Source organism: Acipenser ruthenus, chromosome 12 (assembly GCF_902713425.1).
Source record: "Acipenser ruthenus chromosome 12, fAciRut3.2 maternal haplotype, whole genome shotgun sequence".
In the NCBI taxonomy this organism is placed as follows: domain Eukaryota; kingdom Metazoa; phylum Chordata; class Actinopteri; order Acipenseriformes; family Acipenseridae; genus Acipenser; species Acipenser ruthenus.
In genome coordinates, this window is record NC_081200.1 from 37,494,348 (window position 1) to 37,514,303 (window position 19,956).

General features: G+C 38.6%; 1 protein-coding gene across 1 annotated transcript in view; it reads left to right on the forward strand.

Moving 5' to 3' along the window:
• Positions 1 to 19,956, forward strand: part of LOC117417070 (transforming growth factor beta receptor type 3-like) — a 70,749-nt gene that overhangs the window by 16,960 nt on the left and 33,833 nt on the right. Inside the window, exon 3 of the mRNA XM_034028786.3 lies at positions 4,519 to 4,703. Within this exon, the coding sequence (XP_033884677.3) occupies positions 4,519 to 4,703 (185 nt within the window). The remainder of the gene's footprint in view (positions 1 to 4,518; positions 4,704 to 19,956) is intronic.

Sequence of the window (19,956 nt, forward strand, 5' to 3'; positions counted from 1 at the left end):
CTGATCATTGAAATAATATATTTAATGAATATAGTTGTTCATGCATAGCCATGTCTCTGTAGCATGTATTGCGGTACATGTATACATCCAAATGAGCAGAGAGCAGATAGTAGGAGGATATAGAGGATATGTTCATATAGAGTTCACTTTATCTTTACTTCATACTTCATAGACTCAAGACAGTAGGTGAACTCAATGGTACACACATTATTCATTGTTCTCCACTGCGTTTACAAAAATAAGCATCTTGGGAACGTCCTTCTTCATCTCTCCCATATTTGTGTTTTATTTTCCTTAACATTAGAATGGAAACAAACATGCGTCATTTCCTACCATTATTCACAAAGCTTGTGAATTTGTTCTCTCAAAAGCTTGTTGTTCCAGCCATTTTTTTTTCTATAAAATCATTATAATTTGCAAATCTCAAATATCTTTTGGATATCTTCCAAACAGTCGCCTTTACTGTCTGGTAGTATATATGTTTTTTTTTTTGGGGGGGGGGGGGGGGGGTTTGATAATTTTTATGACAAAAAATTAGACAATTCAGTCTGGCTTTAAAAAAAAAACTCGGCTTTGATGGGACAAGTTGCATCCTGACAACAGCAAGCTTTTGTAATTAAAACCTGCCCGTCTGTTTTTTTTGCTTTGTTTTATATTCCGTGTTTCGTATGAATCCCCGTTGGTAATCCGAGGTCACTATGTTCTTTAGCAGCTGTCCTAGATCAAAGAAAATAATTGTTGCAATTCGTTAGAATTACTTATTAGAGACCTTGGACACTGTCCTTCCCTTAACCCGGGGACATGATGTTCCCAAGATGCATTTTATTGCTTTAAATATTACTGTACTGTATAAAATATTGTAGTAATGCTTTTTTTAAAAAAAAAAATCTTTTAGCATTACTGCATTAAAATTGTGTGCATTCAAAAATGATAAATGATGCCATTAAATGGCAGAGCAATTCAGCAGTATAGAAAAAAAAAACTTGTACTGATTGAGGATAATTATTTGATTGACAAGTGAAAATCCTTGTTTTTTATTTCCAAATTGCTGGAGCCTCTGCTTTGGTTTTACTGTCGTGAATTGGCTTTTGTTTTGCCCCTCCAGATGTTTTCGTTTGCATTCATGGTTAGTTTCCACTGACAAGCACCATCCCAGCCCAACAGTAATGAGCAGGGCCGCTTCAAATCGGAACTGGACCCTGCAGCATTGTATTAGAATACTGTCTAGAATTCAGAATTGTGAGTGAGGTTTAATCATGTTAGGCACACTCAGCTATCCCTTTATAAAGACTTGGCACAACAGTTCAAAGTGTGAGAGTTTTCATTGTGGAAGACTAGATATACTGTGTCTGTATTCAGTGTATCTATTGGCATTCAAGCATTAGTTTGAGCACCACCTTTACTAATCTTTGTATGCAATGACCCATTCACTTCATACTACCACAGTAAAGTTGTATTTTTGCACTCGGGTGATATATTAATAGTTGATTGCATGAAAAAGGGTTTCAGTACCTCTATACAGTTGGTGTCCTTCATAAGCTGCGGAGAGAAAGGTGGCAGCAGGTTTTAACATGCCGTTGTCGGGGCGAGTGGTTCATTCACCCTCCCCCAGAAGGGAAGGAAAGTGTTCTCCTCTCATCTGGTCAGGCGATGATACACTTCAGCCATTGATTGTACGCAGCAGGGGGAGTTTACTTTCCAAGGGGGTGTCCGCTGGGGCTGTAAGGATAGAGCAGAGGAAGCAGAAACAGCTGTTAGTAAGACAGTATCGAGCGGCGAACGCTTGGCCAAGGATAGAGGGACGAGGCTGTATCTCGGAATTAGGTGCGGGTTTAGAGAGGCCCGGGCTTTAAATTAGGATAGAGATCCTGACCGATGAGTTCTCCTATTGCAGAGGACAGAGCTTGGTCGAAGGTCACGTTCCTGAGGATCTGAAAACATAGAGGCGCCTCTTGGGGCGGTAGGAATTGTCCAACAGCTTAGGACTGAAAGGAGCGATAGTAAAGGGTTCCTTGACTGGTCTGGTGCTGCCCTCGCATGAGTTGAGACACAGGCCTCCGAAGCCGGGAGCGAGAAGGCATCCCGCAGGGAACCTGCGACAGAGAGAGGTGGGTTAGTCTGGGACTTGGGCAGTGAGAGCATAAAGCGGGCCACGTCCCGAGCGAAGGAAGGACAGCACCTCACATGGTGAGGTACATTAGGTGCATGAGCGGCGTAAGGATAGTGTGGCCGGGGGTCCCCTCGGTGAGAGCCACCCTAGTGCGAGGACGAGGTAGCGAGGTTGACCTGAGGTCGGGGGAGTGGATTCACACTTACCCCCCCAGAGTTAGACCAATGCAAAGGCACAAGAAAGAGAGGAGGAGGAGAAAGCAAAACACTAGACAGAGAAGGAGTGTGAGATTGGGGTTTAAATAGGAGGTTAATGATGATAGGCGTTAATTAATAAAGCAGCCCAGCTACTGCCCCCCGAATTTCACACTGAGGCTAACATTAAAGTCAATGCATGCAGGCCATGCTTTGAATAGTAAACTTACTACTGTGTACTGTGGATCAAATTCAGTTTTTTGCACAGGGCTGGATATTTCATCAAAACAGTAAAAAATAAGATATATGTTGGCAAAGTTCCCTCTTATTTCTGCTCTTTCGAGAATGAATCCAGATGTTGGTATAACTCAGAGAAAAGTACAGTGTATAAAGCAGAATGTGAACAAATACATGGCAACTTGAAAGAAAAAAAAAAGGTATCAGTACTTAAAGTCTATGCAACAGATTGAATTCTGGACATGTGTTGTAATGCTGTGCTTCAATGGGTTGCGTTCTTCACATGCACTATCTTAGTCAATAACTGCTGCAGCTACATTGTCTGTATCTCATAAATGATCTGACAATATGGATTAATGAGGACACTTGTAAGAGCATGTTTTTACAACAGATGAGTTATGAAAAGGGTTGCTGTCTTTCACTTTACTTTGTAGTCTATGGTAGTAACTAATGGAATAATCTTACTGCTATTTTACCTGATTACTTTGAAAATAAACCTACTTCAAATATTGTTAGGTACAAAGAAAACAAAAAATGAACCAAAATGTCTGCAAAACCAAAATATCTGCAAACAATAAGGATAATTATAACTGTAACCATTGCTTTCCAGAAACTTTCTAAGACTGAATCTGTTTCATATTTGAGCTGGTATTTGGTAACTGCATCATTGTTTTTTTGAAAGCCTCAAATTGAAATGCCAGTAGGTTAAGTCTTTGGGGTCAGGATCCTAATGTTAATCCATGATTTTAATTACAGACTTGGGCACACGAAACTCCATGGTGGTTAACTATTAACTGTGGAACGGCTACAGCAGACAATATAGGTTATGTATTAACAAAATGAAATGAGTTGAAAGAAATTCACAAGGCAGTGGCAACAAGTTTAGTTTGCAGTTCATTGTGTTTGGGGGAGGATCACAAACACAAAATGCAAGACAAATACAAAGGGCGAGATTATTGTCATTTGGTATGATGTTTTTTTTTCAGAGAGTAAACCACATTATCCTATCAATTCAGAAATACATAAATAAAATACATCTAAGTAGGTCATAAGTAGTCTGGAGTTGTTTCTTATTCGAATTAGTAATTTTCTTAGCTAGTGATGAGTTGAGAATCTTGCCTGATTTTCTTCATCCACACCCTCCCTGAATCAGCAGTCTTGGTAAGCGGACAGCTGAAGTTCTGCCACTAGATTGAGTCCAGTAATCTTAGATGGTGCCTGTGGGGAATGCAAAGCACAAGACTCCCAGTCAGACTAGTCTTCAATTAGAATTTCAAGGGCCTGGAGCCAGTTAGCTGTAGGAGTTTCAGGCCAACACTACCTCGCTTGGGGACCCTTAAGCCTTCAGCACTATGCAGAGACCTGCTACGGCTGTGGTTCTTGCACAAGCCAGCAGAGCAGGTTCCATACAGTGGAGTCACTGCAAGGTGGGGAGGTAGGGGTGCAGTGTGGGGGGAAAGATACCACGTCTACAAAGGCTATACTCAAAACAAACTTGTTTGAAAAAGAAACAATTCCGACTGCTCACATTTCATTGTTGGAAACGTAGGTGGTAGTTACGTGCTTGAATACTATTTAAGGCATGAAACTGAAAACTGAAAAAGCATTCATGGGTTTTTAAAAATTGTGATGTGCAGTATGAAGTGATATGTGTACCGTGTTATTAAAATTAAGAAATAAATAATAGGTTATAAGGTGCTGTTGACCATTATGACAATTTTCCACTCCCACAAGGAAATTGGAGAGAGTCAACTGTCCTGTACAAACAAGTTTATACACTGTATTTCTGGGTGTCTTTAAAGAACTAAGAAAAAAAAAAGTCCAGTTCCTTTACAAAGATCCATTAGCGTATAAATCACAACAAGCCATAAAAATAAGCCTTGTAATTACATCCGACAGGTAACGTGTTGTGGTTGTAATTTGCGGAAAGGAAGTGCTTAAAGAATTGAATGTGTTTGTTTCCTCTTCTGCCCTCAGGCCCGTTGCCCAGGAGCGGATGTGTGCAGGCACCTGTCAGTGAGTCCCACCCTGTGCGGGCCCTGCTGGAGAGCTTCACCGTGCTGTCGGGCTGTGCCAGCCGGGGCACCACCAGCCTGCCACAGGAGGTGCACATCATTAATCTGAGGAGCCCAGGGGAGGGGCCCAGCCAGCACCAGAGAGAGGTATTCCCAAGAGAGCCCACATTAAAAGCCATTAACCTGATTATATCGGCAGCCTCCCTTTTAATTACTGACCGAATGAGAAAGAAAAATTGGAAATTCCTTTTTCAGAAGTTTCTAAAATTCTGCTACAGTGCACACACACACACACACACAAAAGAAAAGCTTGTGTAATGTGTTGTGTTTTTTTTTCCCAAGAAAAAAGAAAAACTGAACACATTTTATTGCCTTAACAAAGAACTGCTTTTCTGACTTTGATGCTGAAAGAGCCTGTAGCTTTTCTTCTGTGCCCTGAAACTGTAGTGTTAAGAAATACCAAATATTTCTTTCTGACCAAGCACGCTGCTATGCAGTCTGGGGGTGTCCATACTGAGTATATATTATGTCTATTGGCAGGACAGTTATATTATTTAGTTAAATTGTATCATCTAAACAGATTTTTTTTTTTTTATCATAGTATGATTCTCTGTCATAGTGAAAAAATAAAAGCATGGGTATCAGATTACATCAACCACGTCAAATGAAAGAATTCAGCAATTACTGGGAACGCTTTCCTGGCTGTGAGTGCTGCTGACTCCAGCAGGCCTAGAGTGCTGTATTAGTTCTTGTTTACTTTATTATTGCACTGTCTTAAACAGGGCCTCTATTCAGATCGGCTCCAAAAAGTGGGAAGCGAAAATCTTTTCTTTGCATGTTCTAAGGTTGGGAAAGAATTGAAACCTCTTCACTTATATTTTGTAAATTGCTGAAACATAACATTCACATCTTTCATTCCTAATGACCAGATGTTTCTGTAATTAAAGGGCTGTGGATTCCAATCAGCCTTTGCTATGGAGGGAATTGTTAAACCTATTATCATCCAGTCTGTTTGATTGGGTATTTTGCTGGTAGCAGGTCAGAGTTGCAGAGTGGTTGGAGATAATGAAGGAATGAATGACTACCTTTCTTGCAGGATGCACTTTACAGCAGATGTTTTGATAAGGGTGTAGTGTGACCGTCACTGGAATAACTGGCTCACTTCTTTAGGAAATGCTCTTGATAGTATGTCCCAGTGCTCTGGAATTGCATCAGTTTGTACTGTGTGACATTCATCACTGCTACTCAACCTCTAATGCCATACCTTGGCGTCAATTGTCTGCTCTCTCTGCCCCCTATTGTAATCATTGCCCTTGAAAACGATTGCCATTCCTTCCCTTAGAATGGACAGGAAACTAAAGAAAGGTTTGCTGGCAAAAGCAAGGGAGCAGAAGATTGTAAACATCCTAGGGAGATCAGATTGTACTTGGAGTCTCTGAGATTTAAAACAAAGCAGAGAAAATGTTATCTCGCTTACCTCTGTAGAAAAACAACTCCGGGTGCCCTTTTGCCCCGAAACGAAACAGAATGACTTCCATCATCTGATTTTAGTCGCAGTGTGTTTTTGAGTAAACAGTAGTCCCAGACATCTGCAAACAAAGATACCAAACAAATAATAATAAAAAAATAGTTGTAACATGCTTTAGCCTTTCAAATGAGAGATAAGATTATAAAAAAAGATGATAATATGGCCATTTTTAAATCTCACTGTAAAGTTACTATTGTGTTGAAATGTCTAAATCATTTCAGCTTTTTGCCCTGAAAAAGAAACAATAGACTGCCACATTTAGTCCTTGACCAAGACTTACCTGGCTTTACACCAGTTACCTGTTCAGAGCGCGGTTCGCGCTTGAGTCTGGTTTAATGCATAGGACATTCTGCACTGCAGCCCCCTGTGCCCCAAACGACTTAGCATCTGTGCTGAAACAACTTTCCAGCAAAATGAGCTTATTGCGCAAGACTATCAAATATCACCATTTATACTGTTTATAATAACACAGCTATGAGTCACATTGTACAAAATTAATACTGCTGCTTGTTTTTCTTGCCTTACAATTTGCTTGTGCTTTGATGCCATGGCAACAGTTTCTTTTGCCCCCCAGGCACTTCCTGTGCATGGGGATTATCTCTCTTCTAAACGTGTCTCAGGGACTTGGAAGACGAGATTAAGGTGGCTATTATAGTGGCTTGTGTTTTACTTCCATAACCAGCTGTCGGGTGCCAGTCTTTTTCCAAAGGCGGGGTGCTCCTTTCCTGACAATAGCTCAATTTGCACACAAGGGATCCTGCCCCGGTTTTGACAGCTCTACTTTCTTCTGACTCAAAGTCTAATACGTGTTGATACTGATTTCAAGTGTATCCTGCAGCCGCTCTAGCTGTTGCTCTTCCACTTTGAAATGAATATAGTGAGTTTGCTAAAATTAAAATGTTACTGTTGAAACATTTTCATACGGTGCTGTCCATATCCACTTCCTTCACCTGACTGGGTTTTTTGCCAAAATAGAGCAGGTTGTATTTTTCTGCAGCCCAGATGCTGGTTCATAGAAATTATCATATTTCTAGTGTACACAAAGTAAGTTATTGGAGCCATAAAAACTACTCGAGAGTTGTGTTGTATCTGTATAGGGGCTGTTATAGGAGATTCAAATCCTTTTATTCAGCAGTTAAGAGGCAAACAGTAATCAGTTAAGAGGCAGCAGTGTGGAGTAGTGGTTAGGGCTCTGGGCTCTGGACTCTTGACCGGAGGGTCGTGGGTTCAATCCCTAGTGGGGGACACTGCTGCTGTACCATTGAGCAAGGTACTTTTCCTAGATTGCTCCAGTAAAAACCCAACTGTATAAATGGGTAATTGTATGTAAAAATAATGTGATATCTTGTAACAATTGTAAATCACCCTGGATAAGGGCGTCTGCTAAGAAATAAATAATAATTTTAAAGTTAAAAGTCTTATCCCACCAACAGAGTAAAAAGAGAACTTTCAATAATATATCATCACTTATGGCAATAAATGTTAATTCTTAAATTACATGGCAGTTGGTTTTTAGTCTTCTAGAAGATCACTTAAGCTCTTAATTATATTCTTGGCAAAGTAGTAAAAATGAAACATTTACTGATGCCTGCTTTAAAAAAAAAATCTGTGCAAAATGTAAATCACTTTGTACATGATTAATTAACGCTGGCTTATATGAAGAGGTGCAATGTAGTTTCATGCATGTTTGCTCATGCAATGCAAGGTAATAAGCAATCGAAAAAAGAAATATTTGCTTGACTTAGCAAGACTCCCTAAAAAGACTGAATGTATGCTTAATGCACACAGACTATTAATGTATAGTGACTTATGTTAATTTAGATGTTTTCCATTCAGTGTCACACATTTCATTAGCAAGCAACTACTGTTGAGTGACATTTGAACCTTAGAGCAATTTCACACTTAATATATTGCGAAGACACAAGCAAGGTTACCCCATACAGACCTACCTACAATAGTAAAATAAACTATTTACGTATTAATCTGTTTCACACTAATAATGTAAAAAGCCTTACTAAGTGTACATAGTAGTATTCGCATTAGCCTTCAGTTCAGCCGCCCAATGTATGTGTAATGGTGAATCATTCGGTTCATTCGAACCAAACCTGAGATTAATTAACAAGGCTAAAAACACACATGAAAATATTTGTTTTACAAGCAGCTAAATTAAACCAAAGCCTGTGTCTGGAAAGATGTAGATTATACTGTGCTTCTGGTACATCCTGCTACTTAGAGGAAGCACATATCACTAAAGCTTTCTGTGTAAAGGCGTTACAGTGGATTAAAATGTGGGCATCCTACTCAACATATTTGTTATGTGTGGTGAGTTTTAACTATAGAGGCTTGCTGATAAGATTGTGATGCTCACCACATTCCCTGCCTCAGGTATTTCTAAATCTTTGAAATCTTCAACATAATTATTACAAGCCATAAAAAAAGGAAGGAGATTAGATCTGCAGAACAAAGGGCAGAGGAAGAATCCAGATTGTGTTCACATCCTCTTCAACAGATATCTCTCATCTTTATAAAGACAGCCAAAGGGCTTTCAAAGGATATTCAGGGAAACCTGTAGCTCCCCATGTCAAAGTGCTCATATTCTGAACAAATTGCTTCCAGGATGAAATCATGTTTTTAATTTAAATAATAGCAACAGTGCTGGCTTTACAGAAACTTTTTTTGTTTTTACAAAAAAATATATATACACTGCTGTCTGTGCAAAAGTCTTAGACATGTTGCATTTTTCTACTCTGATACATGAGCATCAACAATTTATTCAAAGCCTCCACTAGTGTTTTCTACTATTATAACAACCTTCACTTGCATAAAGAGTGAAATTTCTCGCATCACTCGATTTTCAAGGTGTGGTATCTGAAGCATAATCAACAAGTACAGAGAAACATCATCTGTAATTGACAAACCCAGGACTGGAAGACCCAAAAAGCTGTCTAACAGTGTGTTTTCTGAAAAAAAGCATTCCTTGAGAAAGATCCCACTGCGTCTCCCATCTAAAACTCTTTCTGTGTACAATGCGCACTACGTGGAGGTTTTCTGCCTGTATTATTTTCACCTGCAGACTGCTTGCATTAGCCCAGCTACGAGCCTTATTTGTGAAGTTCAGATCGTTTGAGGAAAACCTGTGCTTCTGGACAGAGAGCTTGTTTTCTGCCTGTAATGAGTACATACTGCTTTTGTTTTATTAATATATCTATATCGTTTTTTTTTATTAAAGGCTAAGTTCTGCAGACACACTTACAGAAGTAGCTTAGTTTAAAAAAAACAGCTTTCCCTTTAAAGAAGCTTCTCTGTTATTGATCCTACTTTGTTTAATGTGGCTTCTCCTCAGTTTGTTTTGGACAGAAATCTTACAGAGCTTGTTTTCCAAGTCAATGAAGAAGTTGCTGGTCAGTGACTTTGGTTTTTCAAATTGTACCCAGCAGGATCTTAGAGGAAATAGTGTGTCGGCCAGAAAAGTCTGCTTGTTGCAGTCATGGTTAGAGTGTGGCCTCGAGCACAAACTTGGGGTCTGTGGTCAAAAGCACACACAGTTAAATGGTCTCCGGTGACCTGAAAAGAGAAAGTTTATGTGGAACGGTTAATTTTCTGTCTCACATGTTGCTGTGGAGTTGTTTTTCAGGATTCCAGGATTGTTTTAATGACTGTTTCAGTAGAGCATTACCTCATAACAGCCAGTTTTTCTCTTGCAGGAGACTTAATTGACTTGAAGTAGACCTATCTTTATATGCTTTAGTCAAGCTTTAGTAATTGTTTCGGCAAACATTTAAAATTTTGAACAGTCGCAGATGTGATCAATTTATTCATGGGTTTATGCAACCAGCATATTGCATACAGAGCTATTTTACTTCAGCAAGGTCAAAATAATAATTAAAGAGCAATATATTTCTACAAGTGAAACGGTTTAACAATTTTTTAAAGTCTGCATGTATTGTCTTTTGGACCAGATTCAGTTAAAAATTAAAGATTATTTGACAAGCTGCTGTTCTGGCAAATTCATTTTTCTCACAAGTTTTCTTTTTTTTTAAAATAATTTTCTAAAGAAGGTTAGTCATGAAGAAAACAGTTAATACATCACGCACAGCAGGCTGCAGTAACACAGTGCACATCAGTCAGTGACGCTTTGTCTTTTTCTCTGTGTAGATTAATGTGGTGAGGATAAGCTACAGCGAGTGTTTGAAATGTGCTACCTGGATAAATGCTGGCAACTTCCCTGTCTTTAAAAGCTGGCAGCTTTTCCTCGTCGAGTTGCTTTTGAAGTGCAGAATCTTACGAAAAGATGTGCTTTAAAGCACTGATCCACATAATATCATGTATTCCCCCCCCAAAAAAAATAATAATAAAAATGAAACAAAATTTGGAACAAAAGGACTAAGGCTTACCCTTTCTTTTTTAAATGACTGTGCTTTCATTTCCTGTGGATACAAGGAAGTGCTTCTATGAAACAAGACAGGAAGGAAAATGGAAAGCCTTCTGTGACATGAATGAGCTTGAAAGTTTGTTAGGAGAAAGGTTTAGTGAGGGGAAAAAGTAAAAGCCTGGCAATGTACGCAGTTAATATAAAGGGAGGGAGGGGGGGCATGTTCACACTTTAATATATATAAATGCTTTCAAGCAGCTATTTGGCCTTCCCTTTACCCTGACCCAGTCACTCAATAGCAAATTCCTTATTTATAACGGCTACATTATGGGCATTTCTTTGGCCTTGGAATGTAGTTGTATGTACACTGCCCTGCCAATTTATTAGAAAGGCATATGTGGCTGTATGTTCAGGGAATTGATAGCATGCTGTCATGCTGGACTTGGCTGCCTGTTTGTTGTTTTGATGTCCATGGCGATTGCTGCTAGGGTGATCCCAAAGCATATGGTGACGTGCATCCTGCCTCATTAACATCCTCTTCTGGCTACAGTTGTGCTTGGTAGATGCTGTTTTCTGCATGGCTTTGACTCAGATGGCTTTTCTCTATTGATATCTACACAGCAACTTTGTGTACAAGGCAAATTGGGAAATTGTTACTGGAGCCTGTACATGACCTGGATTAATATTAATACTTATTACAATTTTTCCAAACCAACACGTAAATAGAGTAAACTCAGGTATTCAGAACTCTTAACATAAATTAAACATCTTATACTTGTTCCTGTTTTACATACTGTATCAGGAAACTAAACACTTTGACCTGCTCAGAGATTATACATTACTATGAAAACACTGTTCATCTAAACTTTTCAGCTGTATCAGAGGAGTGTAGACAGTTTATTGCGAGTTATGATGTGGTATTTAGGGAAAGACATGAGTCTAAAACTATTAGTAAAAGAGAGATTGCTGGTGCCCTTGAACCGTTTTTGTGAATTGAGTGGATGTGGAGTAAGTGCACACACACACACACACACACACACACACATTACGATCCTCCAGCATTGCCTTACAAGAAGTTGCCTAACAACTGCCTTCCCTCGGGGGGGGGTAGCAGTTTTGGCACAGAGGTAAAGGAAATGACATCAACAGTTTAATTAGATGTAAAATTGTTTCATTAGCTCTGGGCTTGAAAAATAGCTGTTTCAGCTCAGATAGTGGACTTTACAGTTCCTGAGGGCCTAATCAGCCCGTTAACTGTATCTGTGTAGCCTCCAAGGCAGAGAAGTTACATGTATGTAGCAGCTGTGGCCTTCAATGTTTTCCTTTAGGCCTAAATGTATTTGTAATAAATTAACATCGTAGTTTGAAGCGTTAAACAAATATTTATTCTTCGTCACATTTCCTAAAAAATGAAATGGAGCTTTTCCTGAATGTTGGACTACCTTTTAGAGAAAAAAAAAGGTTAACAAAAAGCATTAAGACATCTCGTATGTACATGGAGGACTTCAGCAACGTACAGTATATTTATTTATATACACATCCCAGTATGATCTGTACACCATAACCTCATTTGGCCTTTTTAGACCAGTATTTTTTTTTTTTTTTTTCAGCAAGCTAACTCAAACTCTGTGTTTAAAAATTGAACAACTGACATCAATAATACACAGGGGCTCCAAAATGAGGACTCCATTAAAGAATGAGTTGAGACCAGTAACAGATTGGATCTTTATTTATTAATAAATAGCTAATGGGAATTTCAGTCCCTAACTGCTAAATATTTGAAATGGATCCAGATCGAATGATGCAGCTCTTTTTAAAGTCTGCTTTTATTGTAGTAAGAAAGTACTCACAAGACGCCCCCTTAAGAAATAAAAGCAGGTTGTGTATAACTTTCTGAACTGCGTAACTGCAAATGCTGATCAGAACCTGGCTTTGTGGGGTTCTTCATAAAGTCGCCAGAAGTCACAACTCTGATGTTTTGTTTGTTATCAAAAGCTGTCATTCTGGTTGCTACCAAGGGAGTTCTGAAGACTTCATTAAGAAAATTTAATATGGTTCCATACTGCTGTTTGTAAAGCAATCCACTATAGGGCCAATAACTTCTGATGAAAGTTTACTTGGTGTAGAGTCTTACTGTATTGTGCAGTATTTCATAAAAAGTTCGAAATTATATTACAGACTTGAAGATACGATTCCCCTCCAATCCAACCACTTCTCTCATGTATGAGCTACGGCTGTGAAATGTCATTTTCTTTGAGTCATAGTTTGAAGCACACAATTTAACAAAACCAGTTAACTGCTTTAACATAAACTAGAGCAACAGGGTGCCAGAAATTTGTTTTTTAACTTGGGATTCTTCTGAGTAGTTATGGCCCCAGGCTGAAATGCAAATCTAACTGTCTTTGCTTAGAAAACCAAAGCAGTTATTACAAGCTGGCCCTTATCGGATGAGCACCAGAAGAAGTTATGTGCAGCATAGTTATTTTATTTTACACTTACAGAAGTTTAGCTCATTGGCTTGCTGTTTGAGTAGGTACCCATCTGGTAGAGGAGAATCTAAACAACCAATTGAATTCTTTCATTACTTGTAAACTCCACAGCTCAACACAGCAGAATGACTAAACAGTCCCAATCTGTGCCCCTATATAATCGCTGTAAGTATTAGTTCAATATAAAATGCTGTGTATCAGGTTATCGAAGGGTTGTTGTTAAGGGTCAAAACAACCCAGTACTCCCACTGACTGTGAACACTAGTGGAGCAGCAGGCTGGATAGCACTTAAGGTATTGTATACCATATTGCCTAACCTAATGAATCATCTCTAAGCCATTCGGTAGCTTTTTCAAGAAACAACATGTTTTGTTTGATCTTCAGCATATGTTTCTATGGCAGCGGCTATTTCGCAATCTTCAGAACAAATAATTTCTACCAAAAAACATTTCTAATTACCTAAATAGCATGCCGCTTACTAATTAAAATATATATATATAATGAAACACCAAGGGCTTCCTTTGGAAAAAAAACGTAATTCTGGTGTAACAGTGTGCAGACTTCCAAAGGATAGGATCTTTGAATGGAATTCAATATACCCATATAAGAAAGATTTTTTCTACAGTGTTTTTTTTTTATTCTTGTTGTATCAGTTAAAAATCCATCTTACCAGAGTTTTTGGCAAGACAAACAAAATGAGCAATGGAAGATAACCTTTTTTATCAGTTTGAACGAGCAGTTTTATAAGCACAAAACAACACAATCAAACCAGACAATGAAGTTTTATCTTTAATTCAACACAAAAGAGACATTGGTAAAGTTTATTTAGAAATGTATTTTTATTTTTTACACGGTATATGTATATATAAAATTGAATTACAAGCATATAATTCCAGTCATTCTTGCGACATGCATAAACATCATTAAATACTGGTAGTTATTATTATTATTGCCTTATACATTTTGTGTATTGTATATCAAACATTAAATGATGGATGGTTTTTACAAGGAGCAGCTAATTGATCAGAAGCAGTGATTGCCTGAATTTGACTGAAGCGGGACAACAGAACAGGGGCTAACAGAACATCAGAACATGCTGCGTAATGTACCACGGAGAATCTCAAAATGATGGGGCACAGCCTGCACCGCTACCCTGAAAATAAGATCTACAGTGCAAGCTCTTTCCAGCTCCCTTATCTTCGAGAAAAAAAAAGCTTTATCTCCAAGCTCTTTTATGTTGTTCCGACGCTGACTGGAGACAGACTGATTGCCATCGGACTGCAGCAAAGTGGCTCCAGGTATTAAAGAAAATCACTCATGATCAGCAGCTGGCGAGGATAAAAACAATCAACACTCTTTATTCTGTTTTTGTTTTTACCAGCGCTGCCTCTCTTCTTTTAAGCGACACACACAATTTTCAGGAGAAATACACAACAGATTCATAAACATATGTACACACACATACTCACCATACTGCTTTTTTTCTGTTTCAGATTTTTCATTCCAATATATCCTTCAAAAATGTCATTGATAAAAAGAAAACTGTAGGTTTTGTTGCAAACTACTAATAAAGCAGACTACTAAAAAGTGTAATTTATTGAAACCTATACAAAAGAATGGGTAAAACCAAGATGCCTACTGTCTCTGATAAAATCATAGTAAACCAAAGAAGCAGTTTAGTGCATACAAACATTTAACAGGTCTATATACATCTAATGTACCTCTTAGTCATTTCTGTATTGATGGGATTTCCTGGTGCACATGGTGGATCCTTGTGGGCTGCCCCTATTGTCTTTTGCTTTCTGTCACAGGTTGCAGAACGCAAAGAATGTAAAGCACTCATTATAGTAACCATGCTCTTACGTCATGTAGTCTTTTACAATTATATTAGGCAATTGTGTTCTACCTTATTCGATGTGTAATCTAAACTGAGTGACCTATATTGGCTGGCCAGGCTAAATTGGGATTTTAAATATGCTAATGAAAATGAATGCCCTGAACTGAAGTGCTGCATCCATCCTTCACAGTACCCGTGTGAGCACATACTGTCAAACCAAAGCTATCGGAGTTTGAATAGCTTGTTCTGGAACACTTTTGAACTATCACTGTCATCACAACTATCCAATAACTTCACAGTTAGTTATTGAAAAGTTGCACTCTGACCACTGATCCGTTTCCATTTCCTGTAGGGATACTGGTCCATCCTAATAGCCTTCCATTCAGGAGGAGGAGCTGTAGCGGGTTGTGTCTGGGCATGTAGAAACATATTATAACCTCTGGAGGTTTGTTTAACAAAGGTAAAGTAGGGGGCTGTAGTATGTGTAATCCTCTCCTTGACCATTGTCAGGGTTAAATTATATCTCTTTTAACCACCCGCTGAACATTTAAGAAACAAGCATCTTCTATAATAACTAATACATAAAAATATACAAAAAAAATTACAAAGGAGTGTTAGAATAAAATGAAGTATACCTGTTAATACAATAGTAACTGTTAAGGGAGCAGAACATTTTAATTTGCCATTAAAGAGCCTTGCCAGTTACAACAGTTAGCCATTGGGTGGCAATGTGTGCTATGCGAAAAACCTAACAAACAATTGAAGTAAATATAAATATAGTCCAAAATAATATTCTAGCACTTTAGGCAGTAGTATATGCTATATAATCCCATTTAAAGCAACATGGAAGTGTAGTAAGAAACTTTTATACAAACTATATGCCTGCGTGTTACCAAGTCAAAAAGTAGCAGCTTAACATTTCTGCCATTGGATATCAAATCAATGATATATGCCATGATTCATATATTTGTGACTTTTGGTTCTCTGCATGGACGAGCGTGCTCCATTAAGTCAATGCCCAAAAAAAATGAAGACTCTTCTCAAAGGTTAATATTTCATTTGAATAATGAATTGCCTCAGCAGTTTTTATGTTGAGTTTTCAATAACTCAAGCATAAATACATTGATCAGTCCTGTCAACAGAGGAAACTCCCTTTTCCTCCGGTGAAAGCTAGCTTGCTGAGTCAGGTTAGAAGTAGAGGAGGTGTCTGGTAGACAAAAATCTAAAGTCAGCACTTTTCCAGGTTTGACTTTTCTTTATATGCAAACGTTTGTAAGGTTTGGCAAGAGTTGGCTTTGTGGTAAACAGAACTGTGAATTCAGAACCGTGAATTAATTTATGTCTTTAACAACTGAATATTAAAGTCTGTAGTCCCTTTTAATAAAATACTGTGTTATACTATAGTGAAGGCATAGCGAAGAGTGGTAAATCATAGACCAACATAGGCAAGGATGTCAAAACACAAAAATGTATGCTAAAGGCAAAGTATAGTAAAACACATTTTCAAAATGTGATATAGTATGAGCATGGGTAAAGCATAGTAAACTGCCAAAGTGAAGTTTTGCTACACTTTTGCATATCTTGACTTGACTACCTGCTGTCAGACAGGGCTATCAATGCATGTAGAGAAAGATTGCGTCACACTTGGTTCAGGGTTACTTTTGGAATGGAAACTTAATACACGTAAAATGATTAGATTCTGCACATCCAGATACCTTGTGTTCAGTTTCAAGGTTTGTTGATTGCACTCTTGCATTGAAATGCATAAGCCTCCGCCTCCTCACTGCTAAAAGGTTAGGGTCAGCCTGTACGCTTTCCCAGGAATGTTGTCTCTTTACTCCAAGGCAGCACCCAACAGCTGTCCTTCTGTAGACAGCTTTTTACAGAGTAACTTTATATGACCTTATAAGTTTCTATCCTTGGTCTATTAACTGAAATTCGCAATGGTTGTTTTGGATAATACAGCAGGAGTTTTTTTTTTAAGTTATTATTATCTTTAAACCATGCTAAAACAGTTAATTCATCCTTTGGTGGCTTGTGATCTTTTCCCCCTGTATTCCAAAGATTTTATTCTGTGTGACTTACAACCTTGAAGTCAACAAAACAAAATATGATTTGAACGGTTCTGTGGTACTTTGATCATTTTTCAACATTCATGCCCTGGCCCTGTGACATGGTCTAAATTGCATTACCATGAATCCCAGGGCCCAAGTCTCAGGGCTGTTTTTGTAGTCTGGTTGCTGTGGCAATCCTCAGCCTTCCATGAAGACATCATCTCCTGGGAGAAGTCTGCAGCTGTCAGTGGACTGTTGGCATTCAGTTTGTCATATGGGGAGGGGGGGGGGGGGGATGGATACCCTAGTTGCATGCACATCTCAGACACAGTTTTCAGGACAGAGATGGAATAAACTGGACAGTTTTGTATGCCTCTGTGTAGGTGTGCTAGGATGACCTTTCCTTTTTGGAATTATTTTTCTGTTAGTTAGGCAGTGCAAATTCCACATCTTTTAATACCAGTCTCTTTTTTTTTCCACCCTGAAAATATTAGTTATTTTGGACCGCTAGAGAGGTTATGAAGCCAAGCAAACATTAACAGGTACACTTCAATGACTGTTGTTTTATGCTCTGAGGGTGTACACGCTTTGCTCCACGTAGCAATGACTGAAGAATGGTTGAGGCAAAGTGAATTATATTCTTTTCTTACACACACACACACACACACAAAACAAAAAAACAAAAAAACCACACACAGCGCCTTTCCCATTCACGCACACACGGCTGTGTTTGTTAAGCCAGTGCCAAAACCCACCAAAGATAAGCATTTTGTAATTTCTTCCATTCTTTTTCCTTGTGGAGTATTTATGCTTCTTAACGCTGTTCTTTTTACTTCTCTACTTTGATCTTTTGTAAGAATTGGATTATAGCTTGAAATTACCACTTCTTTTTGTCTAATCTTTCTGATATAAATTGTCATAACATTTTGACAATTTTTACCGACAACAGAAAAATGTGCCGTTTTTATTCAGCGAAAGCAAATTGCTGTTTAATGGACAGTAAGTGTTTGTGTGGGGAGGTGTAGGCAGTCTGGATAAATGGAGACTTGTCAGATGGCCCTGTGGGACGTCCATTAAAAAAGAGGCCCTGAATGCGAGACAGGTGGGGGAAATGCAGAAGCTTTGCTAGCTTGCAGTGTTTTGATATTCAAGCCATCACGGTAGCAGCCTGAAAGACAATGCTGCACTTTGTTTTATTTTGTGTTGGATTTTGATGGTAATGACTGGCATGTCTTGGGACTGGTCCTATCTATTCACAGTACAAGCACTGGCAATGCCACGTGCCTCAAGCATGCTTCGAGTAGCTCAGTCATCGAGCCATCCAATCCCTGGCCTCTCTTTTTGAGACAGCTTCCAAAATGTGCCCAGTGCCAATCGTGCTGAAGGTGGTTTTGTGATAATGATACTAAGGATGTTTTAAATTGTCAATTTTGTTATCGATGTTGGACTTTGATCTATTATACGCTCTGTGGATTAATCGCTCACCTTTCCCTTTTGAAAATCATTATGAAATGTTGCATTTGATCTGATCTTGTAACTACTTGCCTTCACTGTATTTTGGGATAAAGTAATAGTGTATTACTATTGTTTTTATTATTATTATTAGTAGTAGTAGTATTAACCCTAACCCTGTCCATTGAGACAGATCATTTCAAAAGTTGCCTTCATTAGTTTATCATGGCTGTTATTACAGCACAGCGCTGTGCTGTAGTTTCAACCTCACTGTCTCCGAGGGGATTGAACAACCTGTGTGTTTAGCCAAGGACCAAGAGCCAGGAGATCTTGAATGAGATTCACTGAATGATCTTGGGTTAGCCTTTCTGGTACCACAGTCCAAACCAGCTGCAGTATATGCTGTACTGCATCACATTTAGACAAACCCTTTAAAAAGCTGTCAATAAGTACTGTATGCTGCGATTGAAACAAAGCAATTCTCAAGCAGGAAACAGCCTATTCTAATTAGCCCTGGGACTGCTAGGGTTAAGTTCAGAAGAGCAAGAGAAGGGGGAGTTAGTAGTTAAAGCATTCCGATTTTATTTTCCTCTTCAATCAAATATATAAATCTTGACTTTGCCACTGAAGGCATCCATTCCAGTGGGCTGTTTTCATTCAGTACAGATAAAAGGACATCTGAATATAATCCACGGTACTTAAAAAACAAGAATTGTCAATAACAGTCTTCATCAACCTGATGACTAAACACAAACATTTAGCATATGGTGTTGACGTTTAATCATTTAGGCAGGAGTTTAAATCGCTGGCAGTAAATTTTGTCTCTTTCGGCTGTTGAGCAGCAAAGTGTCATGAAGGCTGCTTGCAAAAACAAAAGCGCTCCACGTAGGAGTGTGCCTGCCTGTCATTAACAGTAGATGGAAATCAATTTGAACGGTTGTGTCCATGCTGGAAAGCTCCAAACCATTCATTGTGTGGGATTGATTACAGTAACTCCCTTTCTTATTAATAACAAGGCCCAGTCTGTGTTAAAAGTTTGAATACCATAAACGCTGCATAGTTCTCCAATGCCTTCAGAGGATAGTAATGCTTGGTGACAATGTGATTGTTACTATTGCCATTCTAATGTTTAAGCTCCATTGTGGAAAGTAAGCGTCAAGCTGACGGGGTGCCAGGACTAGCTAACCAGTCCGTTGTTCCCTCTGAAAAGCACAGATTCTCTGACCTCATATAGAATGTACTGGGGTGTTCCACCATGGTGCAAGCATAGAAAACTGCAGCAAAGGATACTGAAAACATTGTATAATACACAGGCAGACATTGTAAATCACAGAGAAGTATGGTACTGGATAGTAAAAACATGAGGTGAAGCACAACAAATGCACAGCACTGCATAAGCATTTGAGGTAGTGCTGTGTTACTGACCAGGACATTGACCTGTGACCTAATATGGCTGCCATATTGAAGTTGTGCGAGTTTTGAAGTTTCAGCTGCGTAGAGGCGGTTCACTTTGAGTTATTCTGTTAATATGTGGTGCACAGCTGTAAAGTCGCTCCTAGTTTGCTGTTTTAGAGTAAGCAGTTTTAATTTATGGTTTTTACTTCTCCAATATACTCAACGTAATTCATGCATCATGAGTTATTTTTTTAATGAGACGTTTTAGTACAG